General features: G+C 41.5%; 1 protein-coding gene across 1 annotated transcript in view; it reads left to right on the top strand.

Moving 5' to 3' along the window:
- The first annotated feature begins 1,475 nt into the window (after nt 1-1,475).
- LOC134965160 (sialic acid-binding Ig-like lectin 13) overlaps nt 1,476-23,353 on the top strand; it is a 42,304-nt gene continuing 20,426 nt past the window's right edge. Inside the window, exons 1-5 of the mRNA XM_063941681.1 lie at nt 1,476-1,629; nt 2,735-3,091; nt 6,556-6,855; nt 8,100-8,129; nt 9,753-9,875. Of these exons, the coding sequence (XP_063797751.1) occupies nt 1,476-1,629; nt 2,735-3,091; nt 6,556-6,855; nt 8,100-8,129; nt 9,753-9,875 (964 nt within the window). The remainder of the gene's footprint in view (nt 1,630-2,734; nt 3,092-6,555; nt 6,856-8,099; nt 8,130-9,752; nt 9,876-23,353) is intronic.

The following is a 23,353-nucleotide window of genomic DNA, read 5'->3' as shown; positions in this document are numbered from 1 at the left end:
CTCAGCCAAGTTCATCTGCCTGTACAATTTGGAAAGCCTGTTACCTGCTGATATTTCTCTATAATGAAGCTAGCATGGACTCTGTGAAAGATCTGCAAAGTATCTTGCTATAGTGCTAATGATTTGTGCCTATTGAAAAGAACTGTGTGGCATTTCATAATAGTACAATTAATCTGGAGTATTCTGAAGATCGTTTCAATAGCTTGCTGCTGTGCAAAGTACTTGTGCTGTTCAGCTGTTTGCAAACGTATATTGTGGATTATACTTGTGTTACTGGAAAGTAATGTGCAGAATTTAATTTAGTTAGGCATGCAAAAAACTGTTACTTCTCATCAATTCTAAATGGAGAAGACTTCTATTTATTTATTATTTATGATATTTGAAAAACTAGTGAGCATACTCTTCAGTGAAGATTGACCCGTGATATATTGAATATCTGGTATGCTATTTTCTGTATATAGTTTTTGTACAGTAGTCTCTTAGATGTCCTGATCACTTTAAATATATGTGTCTGTGATCTTGAGCTTACACTGCTTAGAGTTGAAGTTCTGGCGGCAGCTGAGTATTAGTGAACAATTGTAGTTCTGGGAAAGGGAGCTGTTATAAGCAAAGCACATGGCAAGTGGGTTCTGCAAGTTCGGGATCATAGTGGGTACTCATAAGATACAACTGTACCTGGATATGGGTAAAAGAACACTTAGGAGGAAATGTGATATAGTGAGAGTTTAGCAAAGTTGATTCTGGTGTGCTTTCACAAAGAGTACAACTACATCCAAAGTCACCAGAATCCCCAAACTACTGTTCTTGCCAAGATACAAAAAAGCTGGCCAGATATTTCTAATGTTAAATTTACAAGTCACGAGATGTAATAGTGAGTGTGTTGTAAACGTGCCAGAAACGCGCAGAGGGTCCCAGCAAGACTAATCTTCATATAATTGATTTATTACATTTTCCCCTTAGTTTCGAATGTAATATCTGGGTAGTTGCAAAATGGTAGTTGCAATAGATTATAAATGGCTGGAAAATTGGCATACTGTAGTACTGTGAAATTACCACCCATCGCCACAAGTCACCATCCCTACTTTTACAGTGTTCAAAGTACAAGTAGCCAGATGTAAAAAGTGCCAAAATTAAAATCTGCCAAATACCCAATGTAAAAAATTGATAAATAATAGAGATCTAGAAAAGTCCCTGGCCAATGAGAAGGCTGTCTTCGCGACTATCTTGCTGGAACCACTGATGTAAAAATGAATTAATAAACTGTCTCCTCTATACCTGAACTCTTTGGTATTGGTCCGCTAGGGAATGAACAAACATGTGAACATAACTTGGCCATACTACGTAAAGAGTATTAGGTCAATCTTGGTACTTCTGCCCTGAGAGTTCAAGGGTAATAACCAAATATACAGTAGTATGCTCCTTTTACAATATTATTGATATCACTTGTGTCCCTTATCAGAAATTACTGATAAAAGATGGGCCTGCATAGAGAGGGAGGGAAAGGGAATGGAAGGGGAGAGAAGAGAAGGGAAGAGAAGAGAAGAGAAGAGAAGAGAAGAGAAGAGAAGAGAAGAGAAGAGAAGAGAAGAGAAGAGAAGAGAAGAGAAGAGAAGGGATTGATCTTAGTAGGTTAAAAAAAATTAGAGGAAAAAAAATAGAAAATTGTTACTTACCCTAATTTGGAGATTCTGTGATGCCTGTATGGTATAGCACTGGAAATCCTCTCTCTTGAAATGAAAGGTCATGAAGGGGCAATAACTACACTTCTAATTCAGGTAAGTACTACACAAAGAAAAAATATCATTAAAATAACATTTCACTATTAGAAAATAAAATAATATAGTAGGTTCAATACATGCAATTAGTACAAAATGTGACTACATACATGACAACATAAACAAATCAATGGTTAATGAGCTTACAATTTTATGCAGTTTTAAGCAATTTTAATTTACTATGTGAAAAATATGCATTATTTTCTGGAAGAATGAATGTTTATTAAAATAATAATAATAATAATAATAATAATAATAATAATAATAATAATAATAATAATCTATCTTTAACTCTCTTTTCTGATATTTTATATACAGCACATTTTATTTTAGGTTTAATGGTCATTTAAAGGCATTGGGTAGTAGAACACCGATTACTTCTTTACTTCCTTACATCTTAGCTGTATTGTGTACTGAGAACTGTGGTGCTAATTGGTCAGTGACCAGCCTCAAGGGGAGGTGTGGCGATCCGTGATTGGCTTGCGGAAGCCATCTTAGATTTAAAAAAATAATGTTAAAGTGTCATTTTTTAAATTGGAACTCTGCATGTCCCTGTTGTGTACCCTGTATTGTTCTAGCGTGTGCTGTATGTACAGCGCTGCAAACCACTTGTGGCATCTTATAAACAAAATTTAGTAATAATAATAATAATAATAATAATAATTTATCAAAGGTTGGAGAGAGATAAAGTGGAGCGAGATTAAGTACCAACCAATCAGCTTCTGAATACCATATTACAGGCTGTGTTTATGAGCTGTTTGGTTGGTACTTTATCTCTTTCCAATTTATCTCTCTCTAAGCTTTGATAAATCTCCCCCCAATCACTGCATCCCAACCTTCCCCGCCTTGCAGTGTAAATACAGACTATGGAATTTGGATGTCCCTGAATATTATGAATAAGTCCAAATGGCAACTACTGTGGCTGATATTTGCACCTTTCTTTCCCCTGTTTCACATAGACTCCAACTCCCAGTTTTTGCCAGGATTTCAAATACAAGTTCCAAGGAAGGTGATAGTCCAGGCGGGACTCTGTGTGCACATCCCCTGCACCTTCACTATTCCATCAGTATATAAGTTGTCCAGGAATGCCAAAGGAATCTGGCACAAAGCCGACACAGCAAAACAGAATTTATTCACTTTTAAGGATGATTTTGCAAATGAGAAATTCATTGTTACTGGAGCAGTATGGGAAGGAGATTGCTCTCTGAGGATCAATGACGCAAGATCAGAAGATTCTGATCATTATATTTTCAGATTTGTAGACATAGCCACTCAATATTCTTTCCTTGAGGGCAAGCTCTACGTGGAGGTGGTAGGTAAGTAAAATAGGGTCTACTTGGTCCTAATGAACAAACAATGATTTATTTCAGTGGATCTCAAAATGTGTGCTGTGGCTCCCTGGGTGCCTCAGGACACTTGTTGGGGAACCTTGGATTGATGGTCCAGGACCAATTCAGATTCTTTAGTATTATGTATTAGGCAAAATCAGTGCTGGTGGCTTCCAATCAAAAAATATGTGGACAAACAAAAGCAAATCTTGTCCCTCACCACACAACTGGAACTTACGGATGACATATAAACACAATTTATGTCATTTAATATTTCTTTAAAAATTTCTGAATAAGAAACTTTTGTCCTAGGGGTGGTGTGAAAAAAAATCTGATACTCTAGGGCAGAGGTTCTCAAACTCGGTCCTCAGGACCCCACACGGTGCATGTTTTGCAGGTCTCCTTACAAAATCACAAGTGAAATAATTAGCTCCACCTGTGGACATTTTAAAATGTGTCAGTGAGTAATTAATACACCTGTGCACTTGCTGGGTTACCTGCAAAACATGCACTGTGTGGGGTCCTGAGGACCGAGTTTGAGAACCACTGCTCTAGGGCATAGGTTCTCAACCTCGGTCCTCAGGACCCCACACAGTGCATGTTTTGCAGGTAACCCAGCAGGTGCACAGGTGTATTAATTACTCACTGACACATTTTTAAAGGTCCACAGGTGGAGCTAATTATTTCACTTGCGATTCTGTGAGGAGACCTGGAAAACGTGCACTGTGTGGGGTCCTGAGGACCGAGTTTGAGAACCTGTGTTCTAGGGCACCGTGATTCAGAAAAGTTTTGAAACCACTGGCTTATTGGTTTCCAATTCCAGCTGTTTCATTGAGCTGATAAAAAGACACTACAGTAAGCTAAGATGTTTCCATCTGTAGCAAATTATCTGAACTTCACATGTTCACGTTTTGTTTTTGTTTTTTAGTACTCAGCAGTATTTGCACATGGACTAAGATATAACAAATTGCTCAAAGAAAACTGTCCAGGCTCTTGTGGTAACCAAGTGTCTCTGCACGGTATCCGATCACTAGGTCAGCCACACTTAGGTCGACAGTCATTAGGTCGACCACTATTGTTCAACATGTATTAGATCGACAGGGTTTCTAGATCGACATGGTCACTAGGTCGACATGACAAAAGGTCGACATAAGTTCTTTACAATTTTTTTTAATTTTTTTGAACTTTTTCACACTTTACGATCCACGTGGACTATAATCGGGAATGGTAACCTGTGCCGAGCGCAGCGTGGCACCTTGCCCAAAGCATGAGCCATGCAAGGGGACACGGCATACTAATTGTAGTTCCCGGTCACTCTACGAAGAAAAATACACCAAATTTTTTTTTTAAACTCATGTTGACCTTTTGTCATGTTGACCTTGCTCATGTCTACCTAATGCGTGTGTCGACCTACTTTGTGTGTAGACTTAGTCACTGTCGACCAATAGTGGTCAACCTAGATACTGTCGACCTAAGTGTGGTCGACCGTATGAACCACGCCCCTCTACACATACATGCATAATCATTACAGTGTGTATAGTGCAGATTCAGCAGAGATACTAGTCTACAGTTACCGATGTCAAAATGAAAGGGCACCTGGCAATCACATTTCATGAAAATAAATTAAAAAGGAAAGTGAAAAGCGGCACAAAAACATCAACATTTTTCGCTTTCATTTATCTAGTGGTACGTTAGCAGGGAAAAGGGAAGGGATACTACTGCACTAGCATATTGTAGAAAAGTTCCAAATTAGAACAAAGGAAACCCCTAGTTGTATTCTATATCAGATATTTGAATTATATAGAGGGGTGCTGCCACTGAATATATTGTTGCCAATATATAGTTATGCACAAAATGAAACAGAGAAGAATTGGACTTGAAGTGGCGCACTCAAACATTAAATTGATACATAAAATATAACTTTTATTAGAGTATATTTGTTAAAAAGGCCTGTAGAAGTCCAATTCTTCTCTGTTTCTTTTTGTGCATTTATCTAGTGGTAAAGGTCTGTACTACCGAGGAGATAAAAGAGCGAAAAGGCGGCAAGTGCCCTGTGTGTATGCCCCTCCCATCCAAAGTGACTGGGGATGGGGGTGTAATGCAGCCTGCTGGTCTACAGAGGCACTCAGGCTCTGCGTGGTGACCCCATGTGTGACGATGTTGGTGATGTTTCTGCAATCATGCAGCGCCGAACGCAAATGATGCAATGGCAGTGGGCGTTCTTTTGCTTGGCTAGGCTTCTGCCCATGTTAGTATATAATCGCAACTGCGCACGGCAAATCATTGCAGCAGGAGTAGGAAGCGCAACTGCACCTGAATGACCCTCAAAGATCATTGCCGCAATGTGAAATGTATTTCCAAAACCATACAAAAGCGTAAGACCTTAATCCCTTCAGAAGGAGGTGTGGTTGTTTAAGCACTTATTGGGCCTGATTCAGACCTGATCGGTGCTGTGCATTTTCGCACATTAGCGATCAGGCCTGAACTGCACATGCGACCGGCGCCACAGTGCGCCGGCGCATGCCAGACAGCCGACGGCTGTCTCAGCCCTGTGATCACCTCTGCCTGATTGACAGGCAGATGTGGTCACTGGGTGGTAGGGAGGAGGCGGGCCGGCGGCGTTTGGCCGCCATTTAGGGGGCGTGGTTTGGGCAACGCAGGCCTGCCCAGACTGTTGGGGGGGCAAGCTGCGGTGGCTGCGTGACGTCACACGCAGCCCTTGCGACCCGGGCAGTGACGAGTAGCTCCTGCCAGTGCGCAGGAGCTGTGCTGGCTGGGAGCTACTCTGAAAGTACAAAAGTATCGCCACTGTGCAATGCTTTTGTATTTGTGCGGCGGGGCAGGGCCTGACATGCGGGGCGGACTAGCCCTGTGCTGGGCGTCCGCCTGGAAGTCAGGGAAGCAGATCGTAGATGTGCTAAATTTAGCACAGCTACGATCAGGCCTGAATTAGCCCCAATGTGTAGTACCTATGCCATCTTCTCCATCTCAAAACATTTTTAGGGGTCATCAGGGGGGGTTTCCAGGTACTCAGAAACCCCCCTTGCGTGCGCCACTCTGCTTTAGCACCATTGAGATAAAACACTTTTGTTTATGTGCAGAGTATTTAGAGATTTGTGCAGTGTCTGATTTTCATCTACAGGCTGCCATTGTGGGTGTTTTTTCGCGCAATCCACAGATCATTGTTTATAATTTTTCATAAACTATTAAATAGGCTGTTGTGGCCAGCCGGAAACAGTGGCCGCCAATGGCCCATCATGTTTTATTCAATTTAAATGGCTAGTAAGAGAGAATAAAGGGAATTCCAACTAGATGTATTGAAAAACAAAAACTTGCAGATTCTTATTCTTAAACATGAATAATTGTTTTTTTTCCATTTAATATTTTTTGTAATTATTACACATACATAAAGTTGTCATCTTATATTTTATTGTTTCAATGTTATATTTTAGAGTTAACAGATATACCAGAGATCTCTCCAGCGAAGCGGTTTGCTGCTGGTGAGAAGGTGATGTTGACCTGTACAAGTCCTGGAAGATGTTCTGGGAAATCTCCACAGATCACATGGGAAGGAGACATAAACAGGAGAAACATCCAAAGTTATACAGTAAACCATGAAGACGGTTCCAGGACCTATCATTCCAATATCACATTTATCCCAACCATTGAAGATGACCAATCATCACTGACATGTAAAGTGACTTTTGTAGACAGCGGGACCTCCAGCAATAGCATCTTTCTGAGTGTGGAAGGTAAGTTTCATGTTCCTACAGAAGTTGAAACAGAAAACAACAGAACCATATACAATATATAGACTCATAGGGTAGCAGTTAGCATCCTGCCGTGGGGGGCCTGGAGGTTAGGTTTAGCCATGAGAAGGGGTGTTAGCGTTAGGGAGCAGGGAAGGGAAGGTTAGGGTTAAGGGACTGGGGAGGGAGGGTTAGGTTTAGGCACTTAGATGGGGAGGTTAGGGACTGGGGAGGGAGGGTTAGGTTTAGGCACTTAGATGGGAAGGTTAGGGACTGGGGAGGGAGGGTTAGGTTTAGGCACTTAGATGGGAAGGTTAGGGACCGGGGAGGGAGGGTTAGGTTTAGGCACTTAGATGGGAAGGTTAGGGACTGGGGAGGGAGGGTTAGGTTTAGGCACTTAGATGGGGAGGTTAGGGTTAGGCACCAAGCGGGGAGGGTTAGGGTTAGGCACCTCCGGGGAGGGTTAGGCACCAGGGTAGGGATTAATGGGGGTCTGTCTGGATTCTGATAGAGGGGATGCCACTGTCAGTATACTGACAGCCAGCATCCCATCCATCTGCACATCATACTGAACCCACAACAGTCTAATTTGTGGTACAACAGTCCCATTTGTGGTACAACAGTCCCATTTGTGGTACAACAGTCCCATTTGTGGAGCTCAAAGGAGCAGAATTTTGTCCAAAGTGTTAATTTCTGGTCAGATAAGGGCAGGGTTTAGGTGCATTGTGATGTCCTAATATTGAGTTTATAAATGTAGATAAATACTGTATGAGAATTAAGGAGCCCTGTAGTGTAGAGGCCGTGACCCTCATTTTTCTCATCTAATTAGCAGGATTTCCATACTGGCCAGCTTAGTGTGTAGTCACCTGATTGGATGTCCAACCAAAGATGGATACCATGTTATGTGGGAATAGCTATGTTATCAAAAGGTCTATTCACTTAGGGCTTTCACAACAGGAGAAGAGGGAGAACACACGGCAGTGGTCATGCTGACAAAAAGATTTTTTAGGGCCAACTGTAGAGGTTTGAGGGTGTGTTCCTTAATGGCATTGTTGATATGTTCATTGATACATAGGGTGACATCTAGGAAAAAAATAATGAGTTTGACCATCACATCGCTATTCTCTATTCTGTATGAGAACATGAGGTGACATACTGCTTGTTTGCTGGCTTCAATAGCTGTTTTTAAATGGTTTGTGATCCCCCAAAGTAACAATGCTTTGCTGTTTAATGTGTTTTTCTTTCAGATAATCCCTCCATAGTTTTACCTGCTTCAGGTAAACATACAGTATGTGGATACAATGATGTGGTTCTGTAAATGATTGTCAAAAATAAAAATAAAAACTGGTACTTTCAAAGTATTATTACTATTATTATTATTATTATTATTATTATTATTATTTGTACAGCACTTTTGTCCAGCAGGACTGAAAGTCACTTTACAAGCATCAAAAAGCAGTAGGCATAGTGAACATAGCGGGCACAATGAGCATAATGCAGGGTTAGTGCAGCCATTTTAATTAATAAGTTCTAAAGGTTACATAACCCACCCACAAAAGGTACCATGTGAGGCAGCCATTTTGGGTGCGTTATAAAGGTAACCATGGGTGTAATAGGCAACGCCTAGACAGTGCCGAATCTAGGATTTTGTGTCACCCGAGGCAAAGCAGCAATTTGGTGCCCCCCGCTACCAATATTTCTTTAGTAGGGATGGTGACCGAACTAGGGAATCAGGGTAAGCAGATGATGTAGGTAACTCAAAAATAGTGGTTGAGATAGAAGTGTGATTATTGAGGGATGAAACTGCCTTAGTAAAAGGGATCAATTTATTAATTGCAAGCATCTATTAAAAACAATAGACAAACACCTATTAAAAACAATACTATGTGCCATGCCACATGTTTCAAGGTACTCACAACACTAACAGGACCAGAGGCAAAACTTAGGCACGTAACCCTAGCAGAGGTGACTGACACCATAGGAATCAGATACTGCAGTGATGGATGGATGGAATAAATCCCAAAACAGCGGCATTAGAGTATTGTGGTGTCACAGGAGGCAGGTGCCATGTAAATGGCTCTGCACCACCCAGGAAGTCCTGTTTGCCCGCTTTGGCCCTTACCTTTAATCTGACTTTCATAGTCTGCTGTTTGGTCCTTTTGTCTTTCTGTGGGTTGACATCCTATACCCACTTCACTGTCATATCATTGCCATTGCCACCTCCTTACCTCCATAGATTCAGTTCACCAGGGAGCAATGTTTGCTAAACTCTGCCGGATAAAGAGGAGACAAGGTGGTGGGAAGATGGTGGGATGTCTGCGGTGTGTCTCCAGTGTGTATCGGCCACTCTGTATCACACAGCCACAAGTCTTCCCACTGCTGATAGATGTAAAAGTGCCCATCTGTGCGCCCCCACAAATCCAGTGCCCAGGGCACATGCCCCCCTAGCAGCCCTGGCCTAGAAGTTATTACACAAAGTGGGAAAGTTCCAGTGTACTAAAGCTAGAGGACAAGCCCTTACATAACAGACGGTTCCAAGTATTTTTCATCCTAACCACAGATGTACCAGGTAAGGCAGCCATCTTGGACGTAGTACAAAATGTACAATGTTTGAGATAAGCCTTACAAGGAAATAAGACATATACGGGTGACTGAAATGTGTGTAATATGGTATATGCACTGTGACTGAGTAAATAGATCCACATGTTGTTCACCCCGGCCATTATGGTTATGGTGACAAATCCCATAAAACCACATAAAACAACAGTGTGAGTGGCTCCTCAGACTTATACAAATAGGGAACTGAAAGAATGTACAGTAAGTTTCTCTACTACAGCGTAATCCTATCTACACTGAGCGCATTCTACAATATGCAGTGACTCACAGATCCTATGTTTTAGATTGCGGGAATGTGGATTCTAAAATCATTGCTGGGATTGTAGCTGGTAACGTCATTATCCTGATCCTGATTTCGCTGGGACTCTTCTGTTTTCTCAAGAGATACATGGAGAAAAGACCATTAGGTAAATGATAATGCATTTAAATAAGATAGACGTATTTCTGGCATTTCTTAGTACCTCCTGCTGCATGTATACATTACAATTTAAAATTTTCTCCATGAACGTTTTCCAATTCATTTCTTGGTCAATATATATATATATATATATATATATATATATATATATTACCAATATAAGGCGGTACTCGGAGACTTTCGCAAAAGTAGAAACGTGTTTAATGTGAGTCAACGTTTCGGGAGCCGAACTCCCTTCTTCAGAACACAGCAAACAAGTCTTGCCGCCTTATATTGGTACTACACATTGAGCTGCTGTCTCTCAAGGAGTGCACCGGAGCCGATACCCTGGTAGGACGAGGAGTGCCAGACCTATCTTTGGACTATATATATATATATATATATATAATAGATAGATAGCTAGATAGATAGATAATACAGATGCCCTCAATGCGCTAACATACTTATACACTAAATTAGTGTTAAATCACATACAAGCCAAATCATTTTCTATCCAACTGTCTGTGTCCCTAAAGATGGTCCTTTGCCATCCATGTACCAATACACAATAGATGCTAGTGGGTTCTTGGGTATGCCAGATAATACTCCTTTATATATGTCCAATGACTGGCTGAGCTGGATGGCTTTAGTGTGGCATACCTTTACATTCTATTAACACTTTTCACTTATTAATTTTTTAACACTATTTCTCTATTTTAATTAAATTGTTATGTTTGTATCACCCTCTCTATAGCTTCGGCTTCCTAAATACTAATTTATTAACACTATCGTTTTTTCATTGGTATGCTACGCTGGGCTTTCTGGCTTATGCTGGTGTTTTGGGGTGCCACACCCTGCACCTAAGATATAGCGCTAGGGACCCCAAATATACAGAGACGCCTTGATGCGGCTTTGGGGCTTAACCACACATTTGCGCAAATATGTGTAACGAAGATCTCTGAATTCTATTATTATGTGGGATTTACATCTAGTTACTGTTATCATTCAGGGTCCTGGGGGAAACCAATTGCCTTTTTTTCTTGTTCAGAAATACCCCTCCCTTTCGAGCACCTAAATGATATCACTAAGCTAATTGAGCATCTACCAATATATATGTCTATATGTCCAATGACTTCAGTAATATCCCTTTCTTAATATTCCTTTTGGTAATATACCCAATGGATGAGATATGTGATTAAGTTGGTGTGTATCTTGTACCAAACTTCTACAACCACATTACACAAAATTGAGATTTTATTAAAATTGATACATAGTTTACCAGGTAATGTGATATAAATTTTTCAGGAAACAGACGCGATGAGTGTGAAGGAACAGAATCTGATTATCAGGTATGATATGGTAATAGCTGTATTTGCATCAGTAGTAGCTGTATATATTTCATGTTAATACAGGTTGAGTATCACTTATCCAAAATGCTTGGGACCAGAGGTATTTTGGATATTGGATTTTTCCGTATTTTGGAATAATTGCATACCATAATGAGATATCATGGTGATGGGACCTAATTCTAAGCACAGAATGCATTTATGTTACATATATACCTTATACACACAGCCTGAAGGTAATTTTAGCCAATATTTTTTATAACTTTGTGCATTAAACAAAGTGTGTCTACATTCACACAATTCATTTATGTTTCATATACACCTTATATACACAGCCTGAAGGTCATTTAATACAGTATTTTTAATAACTTTGTGTATTAAACAAAGTTTGTGTACATTGAGCCATCAAAAAACAAAGGTTTCACTATATGACTCTCACTCAAAAAAGTCCGTATTTCGGAATATTCCGTATTTTGAATATTTGGATATGGGATACTCAACCTGTATTAGAGATGTGCACCGGAAATTTTTCGGGTTTTGTGTTTTGGTTCTGGATTCGGTTCTGCGGCCGTGTTTTGGATTCGGACGCGTTTTGGCAAAACCTCCCTTTTTTTGTCGGATTCGGGGGGGGGGGGGGGGGTGTTTTGGATTCGGGTTCTTTTTTTTTTCAAAAAACCCTCAAAAACAGCTTAAATCATAGAAATTGGGGTAATTTTGATCCCATAGTATTATTAACCTCAATAACCATAATTTCCACTCATTTCCAGTCTATTCTGAACACCTCACAATATTATTTTTAGTCCTAAAATATGCACCGAGGTCGCTGGATGACTAAGCTAAGTGACCCAAGTGGCCGGCACAAACACCTGGCCCATCTAGGAGTGGCACTGCAGTGTCAGACAGGATGGCACTTAAAAAATAGTCCTCAAACAGCACATGATGCAAAGAAAAAAAGAGGTGCACCAAGGTCCCTGGATGGCGGTCGCTGGATGGCTAAGCTAAGCGACCCAAGTGGCCGGTACAAACACCTGGCCCATCTAGGAGTGGCACTGCAGTGTCAGACAGGATGGCACTTAAAAATATAGTCCCCAAACAGCACATGATGCAAAGAAAAGAGAAAAAGAGGTGCACTGTGGTCGCTGGATGGCTAAGCTAAGCGACACAAACACCTCAATATCACAGGAATTATTCGTTCTAATCAATGGTATTATTGGTCCAAATCACTGGAAGAAAATGACAAAATCACTGGAATCATTTGGCAAAATCACTGTAATTAATAATTAATTATAAATCACTGATATTAATTGGTAAAATCTTGCTATCGCCTGCCTAGTGAAGTGGAATCTAGATGGGATTTTGTACCGAGGACACAATAACTTCATCAATTGTCTAAATCCCTATGCACTAATGGCGGAAAACGGGCGCACGTCTAACAGCGCACTGATTATACTGAGAACTGATTATACTGATCAATCACTGATTATACTGAGCACTGATTTTACTGAGCACTGATGATACTACGGAGAACTGACACTGAGCAGCGAGAACAGCACTGGACTATTGTACTGTAGTATACTGGTCACCACAATGCAGCACTGACACTGGGCACTGTACTACTGTACTGTACAACTATACACAGTTGGTCACCAAAATGCTGCACTGTACTACTATATATACTGCTCACAACAATGCAGCACAGATATGGATACTTGAAGTGACACGGAGCTGCAAGATACAGCAATGGCCTACTGTACTGTACAATTATATACTGTTGGTCACCAAAATGCTGCACTGTACTACTATATATACTGCTCACAACAATGCAGCACAGATATGGATACTTGAAGTGACACGGAGCTGCAAGATACAGCAATGGCCTACTGTACTGTACTACTATATACTGGTGGCCACCAAGGTGCTGCACTGTACTACTATATACTGCTCACAACAATGCAGCACAGATATGGATACTTGAAGTGACACGGAGCTGCAAGATACAGCAATGGCCTACTGTACTGTACAACTATATACTGTTGGTCACCAAAATGCTGCACTGTACTACTATATATACTGCTCACAACAATGCAGCACAGATATGGATACTTGATGTGACACGGAGCTGCAATTTACAGCAATGGACTACTGTACTATACTACTATACTGGTGGTCACCAAAATGCTGCACTGTACTACTATATATAATATATATAGTATATACTGGTCACACAACAATGCAGCAGATATTGAGCACTGATGATCAGGATACTGTTTAGAACTGAGTCTGACACGGAGCTGCAAGATACAGCAATGGCCTACTGTACTGTACTACTATAATTATATACTGGTGGTCCCCACAATGCAGCACACTGAGCACAGATATTTGCAGCACACTGAGCACAGATAGGGAGCTTTTCAGGCAGAGAACGTAGATATTTGCAGCACACTGAGCACAGATATTTGCAGCACACTGAGCACAGATATGGAGCTTTTCAGGCAGAGAATGTAGCCACGTCCTCTCCGTTTAATCTCCAATGCACGAGTGAAAATGGCGGCGACGCGCGGCTCTTTATATGGAATACGAATCTCGCGAGAATCCGACAGCGGGATGATGACATTCGGCCTCGTTCGGGTTAACCGAGCAAGGCGGGAAGATCCGAGGCTGCCTCGGACCCGTGTAAAATAGGTGAAGTTCGGGGGGGTTTGGATCTCGACGAACCGAACCCGCTCATCTCTAGTTAATATTATCCAGTTTTATACCTTATATGGATATTCATATTTACAGGCAACATTTCAGACTGTATAACAATGAAAACGTAAGCAGGATACACACATGTACAATCTCCTGCTGATTGGGTTAATGCCTCCATTGTATCCCCAGCTTCATCTGCTGTTACCCCCGTACACACATATACAATACTGATGTTAATGTTATATGTGTGAACGGGCTTCTATGGGATTGGGAGGTCGGCCAGACAAATATTAAAACAACACATAAGGGACCCTATTCAGCAGAAGTTGCAGTTTTGCTAAATTAACGCCCAGCACAGGGCAAGACCACCCAGCACGCAAATGCACACTAGCAATGCGATTGCAATTCAATTGCGATCCCATAACTTAACTAGGGATGCCCCCCTGCCTGCGCAGACTGGCTGAGAAGGCAGTGGCATGTCGTATTTTGGGGGTCATTCTGAGTTGATTGCTAGCTGTCGTTGTTGGCAGCGATCAGGCTAAAAATCAGCATTTCTGTGTATGCGACGTCCGGGTACAAAGCCCGTTGTGGTTGTGCACATGTTCTAGCGAAGTTTTCAGTCGCACTGGCGGTCGCAAGAAGATTGACCGGAAGGGGGCATTTCTGGGTGTCACCTGACCGTTTTCAGGGAGTTTTTGCAAAAACGCAGGCGTGTCTGAAAAAACGCAGGCGTGGCTGGGCTTTTGCTGGGCGGGTGTATGACGTCAAATCTGGACACAAGTAGGCTGAAGTGATCGCAAGCGCTGAGTAGGTTCAGAGCTACTCAGAAACTGCACAAACTGTTGTTTTTGCAAAGCTCAGCTGCACATGCGTTCACACTTCTGCTAAGCTAAAATACACTCCCCAGTGGCTGCTAAAACTAGCTAGCGAGCGATCAACTCGGAATGACCCCCATTATTTTAATCAGCAGAACCTGCTTGTGCAGCCTATTCACATAGCGATGCGTATAAGATGCATTTATGGCAAAAAAGACTCCTGAAATGAGCAGAGCTGCCTGGCAAATGATGTCTCACTCATGCCAGGGATCTCTCAATCTCTTGATGTATGCACAATGCTTATATGCCTTACAAATGAATGTGCCTTCTGGGTTCCCTTCCCCCAACCAAAGCCAGCATGAGCCATTCACTTACATACAGTACGTATCGGCCGTGTTGTGTTTGTCATTTGCTAAGCAGTACACCCAGTCCGTGAAATCACAAGTCTCACAGTGGGTGGGATTAGTGATGGGGGAGACTGCATAATAAAGCAATGGAGAGGCCAGGAAGAAATACAGTAAACTCAATCTCATAAAGATAACAGTCTAGTAATTTGAAAAGCCATACATGTATTGTATATCTGTGTGTAAAAAGTAGCATTATGGGGAGATTCAAATGTTTGAAAAGTCAGTTGGGAGTCTATTTTTTCCTATCTAACAGACAGGGAAAAACAGACACCCAACCGACTTTTCAAACATTTGAATTCCACCCAATATCTGTGTAAAAATAAGCGTCCACAGTTTTTTTTCTAATTTTCCCTAAACAAGTTCTGTCATACCTTGTATGCAGACTCAGACATGCACACAGATATACCGTCAAATTTAGAAAAAACTGTAGGTGCTACTTATTACACAAATATACAATACATGTGTGTCTTTTGCGGGAATCGAACCCTAGCTCACAGGCATGGTAACCATTGCGATACCACTATGCCAAGAGAGCTATGGAGTCAGGTGACTGACACCTGTAATGACATAGTGATGTCGCTCATTGTGTTTTATTTCATATATAGTGCTGTGTGTCCCAACTCTATCATTGATTGTAATGATTTTTTATATTTAGAGAGCTGTGTATACCTCTCAACTGTGCTTTTCTTTGTGTGCGTTGGAGACGCTGAGCCAATCTTTTTCTGTGTTTACATTTCTAATTAATGTATGGACCATCTAAAAAAGTAGTTCTTAAAGTACAAACATCATTTGACATTACAAAGGACACTTCACACACGTGCAATGGTGGTTTTCAAGAGCGACACCGGGTGCACGAACACCAGTATTGCACCCGACAGAGACTTAGGTGGTAATTCAGACTGGATCACTGCAGCGTCAGCGTTCACAGTCTGAATCACTTTGTGGAGTGTGCACGCGCACCCCAGGAGCCCAGTGAGATGCTAAAATGCTAAAAGCATCTCACGGTTGTGATCGCCTCTTTCTGATTGACAGGCAGAGGCGGTCGCAGGGCGGGAGGGGGCAGGCCAATGGCATCAGTATGCCGTTGGCAGGCTGCAGCGGCTGCGTGATGTCACACACAGCTGCTGTGACCCGGGAAGTGGTGTGTAGCCGCCTGTCAGAACAAGGCTAGGCTGCACAGGAAGGGAGCTACTCGCCGCGTGCAAAAGCATCATTGCCGTGCAATGCATTAGCGCCATTGAAGGAGGGGGGGGGGGGCAGAGCCAGACATGCGGGGCGGACTAGCCATGTGCTGGTCGTCTCTCCGCATGTCTGAGAAACTGATTGTAGATGTTCTACATTTAGCACATCTATGATCAGATCTGAATTACCCCCCTAATTCATTACTCTGTGACGGAATATACCACGCTGCGACAAGGGGCAGGCAAATGTAATGCAAGCTTTTCGCACTACACGCCACATGGAGACTACATTTGTAAATCAGTGCACTTATACAAATTGTAACACTTTAAATAAATGAAATTAGAGTGCACAATGTTAGTCCTTATTGTCATAGATCATGTAGTGTACTATAAAAATATTCAGTTGCTGATTACAATAAAACTGTAAGGATTAATTTTTATTATAGGAGTCAATTTGTTTAAAGACATATTTTTTAAACTGTAACGTAAACAGGTCTTTCTAGTCTTTCTTTGCTAGTCAGAAGATTATATCGTTTTTATTTATCTTTCAGAGCTGCTATGTCTTTGAGGATATTTTATTGTACTGCACAATACTGTCTTGTTACCATCTTCAGTTTATGCTATATTATACCTTATTACACATTCAAATCCATAAAGTTTCCCACCCTCAACAGAATGTAAAGATAACATATTAATATTTACATTAACATTTTTTTATGTTGTTATTGAAACCCAATAATTCCATATGCATGTGGTGTTTCTAACATAAGGCTCCTCTGTACATTGTTATTAGGACTCTTTAAAATTGAATATAAATACTATTCTTATACATTAACATTTCTTCATGTTTGCTTTAATATTCAGCACTTTTTTTCTTCTTTTTTGAAGGACCTAATAGGACAGAAAAACTACATCTACCACAATATTAACATGCAGTGAAAACAGATATCCACAATGAGATGTTTTTATGGAAATTGCAGTAACAACTGTTGGGTCAATAATCTATCTGTATGTTGTAACATTCTACGTAGAGTGATGCATTGTGACACACACAGGCAAGCTGATTTCCGAGATTTGGTCATATGCAGTCCTAACTCCATTACACCCTCTAATCATCTGAAAAACAATCTGTTAAAAACTATATCTTACTAATATTTGTCAGTGACTTTATCTTCACCAAAAAGCAAAGTACGGGACTATCTTAATATTTAACAGAAATATGGATTTGTTCTATCTATCTATCTATCTATCTATCTATCTATCTATCTATCTATCTATCTATCTATCTATCTATCTATCTGTCTATCTGTCTGTCTGTCTGTCTGTCTGTCTGTCTGTCTGTCATTCTGCCTGTCTGTCTGTCTGTCTATCTATCTATCTATCTATCTATCTATCTATCTATCTATCTATCTATCTATCATATAAAGTCAGAGTGTTGGCTTTCAGAATATCGACATTTATGATGTTGACATGGTTAAAATTATGACATCATGAATTTCAACACCTGTAAAATAACAATAGTGTTAGAATGTCGACATACTGTAGGAAATGCTGTCATTGCATAATGTAGACATTTAAGATTGGCTTAGGGTTAGCGTTATGGTTAGGGTTACTGTTGGGGTAAGGGTAACTTTTAGGGCAAATGTTAGTGTTACCTTTATAGTTATGTTAGGGTTACTGTTGGGTTTAAGGTTACCATTAAGTTTAGGGTTGCTATTGGGGTTAGGGTTACTCCTAAGGTTATGTTAAGGTTACTGTTAGGGCAAGTGCTAGGGTTACATTTTAGGTTACTGTAATAAAAAGTATCAACTGCGCTTAGGAAGTTTATAAAAAAGCTCTTAAAAGGGTAATAAAACAATGTGTAAATAATTTCAGAGCGCTTGATAATGTAATAGCATATGTGTTTGCACAAAACCTGAAAATAAAAGCATGATTAGATTGAATGAATACAGCTCTTTTATAGGATTAGTTATTGTCCATACGAGGAGGGGATTCCTTTCAATGCCGATTCCAAATGCAGGTACTTGTTAGATTCCTATCTCTCCCTGTCTAAAAGTACCTGTAACGCTGACCATATGCGTCTCCTGTCAGCGACTTCCTTTCAGCGCAGTGGTGTGTTGTAGTGCTGGCTGCTGGCGGCTGGTCTCCTCCAACGCGTTTCAGGCACAAAGCCCTTTGTCTAGGATAATTTGCTGGACACAATTGTCCTCTTTTTATTAAGAAAAACTGTAATTAAAAAAACGGAAATGAATGATTAAAAAAGGCGCAGCCTTATGTTCCTGTTTAGAGGGAATTCCTCCATCTTTCTTTTCCTATTTAATATAGGGAATATAGGTGGTAATGCGCATTCTGATATATAAAATAATTTTTTACTAAAATAAAAAAATTATAATTTATAAGAAAGCATTTAATTCTATGTCAATATTTAGTCCATTAGGACTGAGTGTATTCATTAAATAAATCCAATGGGTCTTGTTTCTTTTTAACTCCTGAGAGATATTTCCTTCTCTCCAATTAATATCCACTTTTTTTAAACCCATGAATTTTAGACTTGATGGATTTTTATTATGGTGATCTAGATAATGGTTTGATAAGCTATAGATCTCCAGACCTTTTCTTATGTTGAGTATATGTTCAAAGATTCTTGTGTTAATTTTCTTTTGGTTTGACCAATATACTGATAACCGACATTCCAACATATAAATTACACCTTCAGTGTCACAAGTAATTTTATCTTTCAACTGAAACTTCCTCTTTGTTGTATTTGATTCAAATTCTCTTACTGGCTGTGTAGATATTTGATTTGTTGTTTTACATGAAATACATTTTAAACAGTAGTAATTACCAGGACTTTCCTATAACTTCTTCTTTTTCGGTGCAGTATGGCTCTTTACTAAATTCTGTTTTAAGTTTTTGCTTTTTTATATATTATTTTGGTTTTTCTTTTATAAATGGTTTTAATTTATTATTGAGGTGCAAAATATGCCAATGTTTGTTTATTATTGCCTCATAGGCTAAGTGTTGACTATTAAACTGTGTCACTATCGCATTACTAAAATTATCTTGGTTATTTTTTTGTTGGTGCTGTATCAATTCCTGTCTAGGTTACTGTTAGAGCAAGTGTTAGGATTACCTTTAGGGTTATGTTAAGTTACTGTTACGGCAAGTGTTATCTCTAGGTTTATGTTAAAGTTACTGTTGGGGCAAGTGTTAGGGTTACCTCTAGGGTTATGTTAAAATTACTGTTAGGGTAAGTATCATGGTTGCCTCTAGGGTTATGTTAAGTTACTGTTATGTCAAGTGTTAGGGTTACCTCTAGGGTTATGTTAAATTACTGTTAGGACAAGTGTTAGGGTTACCTGTAGGGTTATGTTAAAGTTACTGTTAGGGCAAGTTTTAGGGCTACCTCTAGGGTTATGTTAAAGTTACTGTTAGGGCAAGTTTTAGGGTTACCTCTAGGGTTATGTTAAATTACTGTTAGGACAAGTGTTAGGGTTACCTCCGGGGTTATGTTAAGTTACTGTTAGGGCAAGTGTTAGGGTTACCTCTAGGGTTATGTTAAGTTACTGTTAGGGCAAGTGTTAGGGTTACCTCTAGGGTTATGTTAAGTTATTGTTAGAGTTGAGATTACTGTTAGGGCTTGGGATAGCGTTAAAGTTACTGCTATGGTTAGAGTCAGGGTTACTGTTAGGGTTATGTTAGGGTTACCATTAGGGCTAGGGTTAGTATTAGGGTAAGGGTTAAGGGTAGAGGTTGGTATAGAAAAACAATAAAAAGCATTGTCAACATTTCAACTATTTTGGAATTATATCATTGTAAACAAGCTTAATCTCGACATGGTCAGTCTTGACATTATGAATACTGTTGATATTATGACTATGTTAACATTCACAGGTCAACCTTATAAATGTGGTCAAGTCCCCATCTACCATACAAATATATAATTCTATCTATTCACTCCTCATTTCTCTGACGTCCTAAGTGGATGCTGGGACTCCGTAAGGACCATGGGGAATAGTGGCTCCGCAGGAGACTGGGCACAACTAAAGAAAGCGTTAGGACTACCTGGTGTGCACTGGCTCCTCCCCCTATGACCCTCCTCCAGACCTCAGTTAGAAATTTGTGCCCGGCTGAGCTGGATGCACACTAGGGGCTCTCCTGAGCTCCTAGAAAAAGAAAGTTTATTTTAGGTTTTTTATTTTCAGTGAGATCTGCTGGCAACAGACTCACTGCTACGAGGGACTAAGAGGAGAGAAGCTAGCTTGGGCTTCTAAGGCTACTGGACACCATTAGCTCCAGAGGGATCGAACACAGGGCCTGACCTCGATCGTCCATTCCCGGAGCCGCGCCGCCGTCCCCCTTACAGAGCCAGAAGCAAGAAGAGGTCCTGGAAATCGGCGGCAGAAGACTTCGGTCTTCAAACAAGGTAGCGCACAGCACTGCAGCTGTGTGCCATTGCTTCCCATGCACACCTCACACTCCGGTCACTGATGGGTGCAGGGCGCTGGGGGGCGGGGCACCCTGGGCTGCAATATTAATACCTTGGCTGGCAAATCACACATAATATAGTCATAGAGACTATATATGTGTAAAATACCCCTGCCAGATATACATAGAAAAAAGCGGGAGAAGTCTGCAGAAAAAAGGGGCGGGGCTATCTCACTCAGCACACTGGCGCCATTTTCCCTCACAGCTCCACTGGAAGGATCGCTCCCAGGCTCTCCCCTGCAGTTTCCAGACTACATAGGGTAAAAAAGAGAGGGGGGGCACTAAATTTAGGCGCAATATTGTGTATACAAGCAGCTATTGGGAAAAATCACTCAGTATAGTGTTAATCCCTGTGTTATATAGCGCTCTGGTGTGTGCTGGCATACTCTCTCTCTGTCTCTCCAAAGGGCTTTGTGGGGTCCTGTCCTCAGTCAGAGCATTCCCTGTGTGTGTGCGGTGTGTCGGTACGGCTGTGTCGACATGTTTGATGAGGAGGCTTATGTGGAGGCAGAGCAAGTGCCGATAAATGTGATGTCACCCCCTGCGGGGCCGACACCTGAATGGATAGACTTGTGGAAGGAATTACGTGAAAGTGTCAACTCCTTACATAAAAGGTTTGACGACATAGCGGATGTTGGACAGCCGGCTTCTCAGCTTGTGCCTGCCCAGCTGTCTCGAAAGCCATCAGGGGCTCTAAAACGCCCGCTACCTCAGATGGTGGACACAGATGTCGACACGGATACTGAATCCAGTGTCGACGACGATGAGACAAATGTACATTCCAATAGGGCCAAACGTTACATGATTGCGGCAATAAAAGAAGTGTTGCACATTTCTGATATTACCCCAGGAACCACAAAAAAGGGTATTATGTTTGGGGAGAAAAAACTACCAGTGTTTTTTTCCCCCTTCTGATGAATTAAATGAGGTGTGTGAAGAAGCGTGGGCTTCCCCCGATAAGAAACTGGTAATCTCTAAAAGGTTACTAATGGCGTACCCTTTCCCGCCAGAGGATAGGTCACGTTGGGAAACGTCCCCTAGGGTGGATAAAGCGCTCACACGTCTGTCAAAGAAGGTGGCACTACCGTCTCCGGACACGGCCGCCCTAAAGGAGCCTGCTGAAAGGAAGCAAGAGGCTATCCTGAAGTCTGTATATACACACGCAGGCATTATACTGAGACCAGCTATTGCTTCAGCATGGATGTGCAGTGCTGCAGCTGCGTGGTCAGATTCCCTGTCAGAAAATATTGATACTCTAGACAGGGACACTATATTGCTAAACATAGAGCATATAAAAGACGCAGTCTTATTCATGAGAGATGCACAGAGGGATATTTGCCGGCTGGCATCTAAAATAAGTGCAATGTCCATTTCTGCCAGGAGAGGATTATGGACTCGGCAGTGGACAGGAGATGCAGATTCTAAAAGGCACATGGAAATTTTGCCTTATAAGGGTGAGGAGTTGTTTGGGGATGGTCTCTCGGACCTCGTTTCCACAGCGACAGCTGGGAAGTCAGCATTTTTACCCCATGTTCCCTCACAGCCAAAGATAGCACCGTATTATCAGGTACAGTCCTTTCGGTCCCAGAAAGGCAAGCGGGTTAAAGGTGCGTCCTTTCTGCCCAGGGGCAGAGGTAGAGGGAAAAAGCTGCAACATACAGCCAGTTCCAAGGAACAAAAGTCCTCCCCCGCTTCCTCCAAGTCCACCGCATGACGCTGGGGCTCCACAGGCGGAGCCAGGTACGGTGGGGGCCCGTCTCAAGAACTTCAGCAACCAGTGGGCTCGCTCCCAGGTGGATCCCTGGATTCTTCAAATGGTATCTCAGGGGTACAAGCTGGAATTCGAGACGTCTCCCCCTCGCCGTTTCCTCAAACCTGCCTTGCCAACAACTCCCTCAGGCAGGGAGGCAGTGTTAGAGGCAATTCACAAGCTGTATTCCCAGCAGGTGATAGTCAAAGTGCCCCTCCTTCAACAAGGACGGGGCACCAATGTTTGTGGTACCGAAACCAGACGGTTCGGTGAGACCCATTTCAAATTTGAAATCCTTGAACACATATATAAAAAAGTTCAAGTTCAAGATGGAATCGCTCAGGGCGGTTATTTCAAGCCTGGACGAGGGGGATTACATTGTATCACTGGACATCAAGGATGCTTACCTGCATGTCCCCATTTACCATCCTCACCAGGAGTACCTCAGATTTGTGGTACAGGATTGTCATTACCAATTCCAGACGTTGCCGTTTGGTCTGTCCACGGCACCGAGGGTATTTACCAAGGTAATGGCCGAAATGATGATACTCCTTCGAAAAAAGGGTGTTTTAAGTATCCCATACTTGGACGATCTCCTGATAAAGGCGAGGTCCAGGGAGCAGTTGTTGGTCGGGGTAGCACTATCTCGGGAGGTGCTACAATAGCACGGTTGGATTCTAAATATTCCAAAGTCACAGCTGGTCCCTACGACACGTCTACTGTTCCTGGGGATGGTTCTGGACACAGAACAGAAAAAAGTGTTTCTCCCGGAGGAGAAAGTCAAGGAGCTGTCATCTCTAGTCAGAGGCCTCC

This window comes from Pseudophryne corroboree, chromosome 10, assembly GCF_028390025.1.
Source record: "Pseudophryne corroboree isolate aPseCor3 chromosome 10, aPseCor3.hap2, whole genome shotgun sequence".
In the NCBI taxonomy this organism is placed as follows: Eukaryota; Metazoa; Chordata; class Amphibia; order Anura; family Myobatrachidae; genus Pseudophryne; species Pseudophryne corroboree.
The sequence above is the reverse complement of the archived record's forward strand: the minus strand, read 5'-3'. Positions and strand labels throughout refer to the sequence as shown.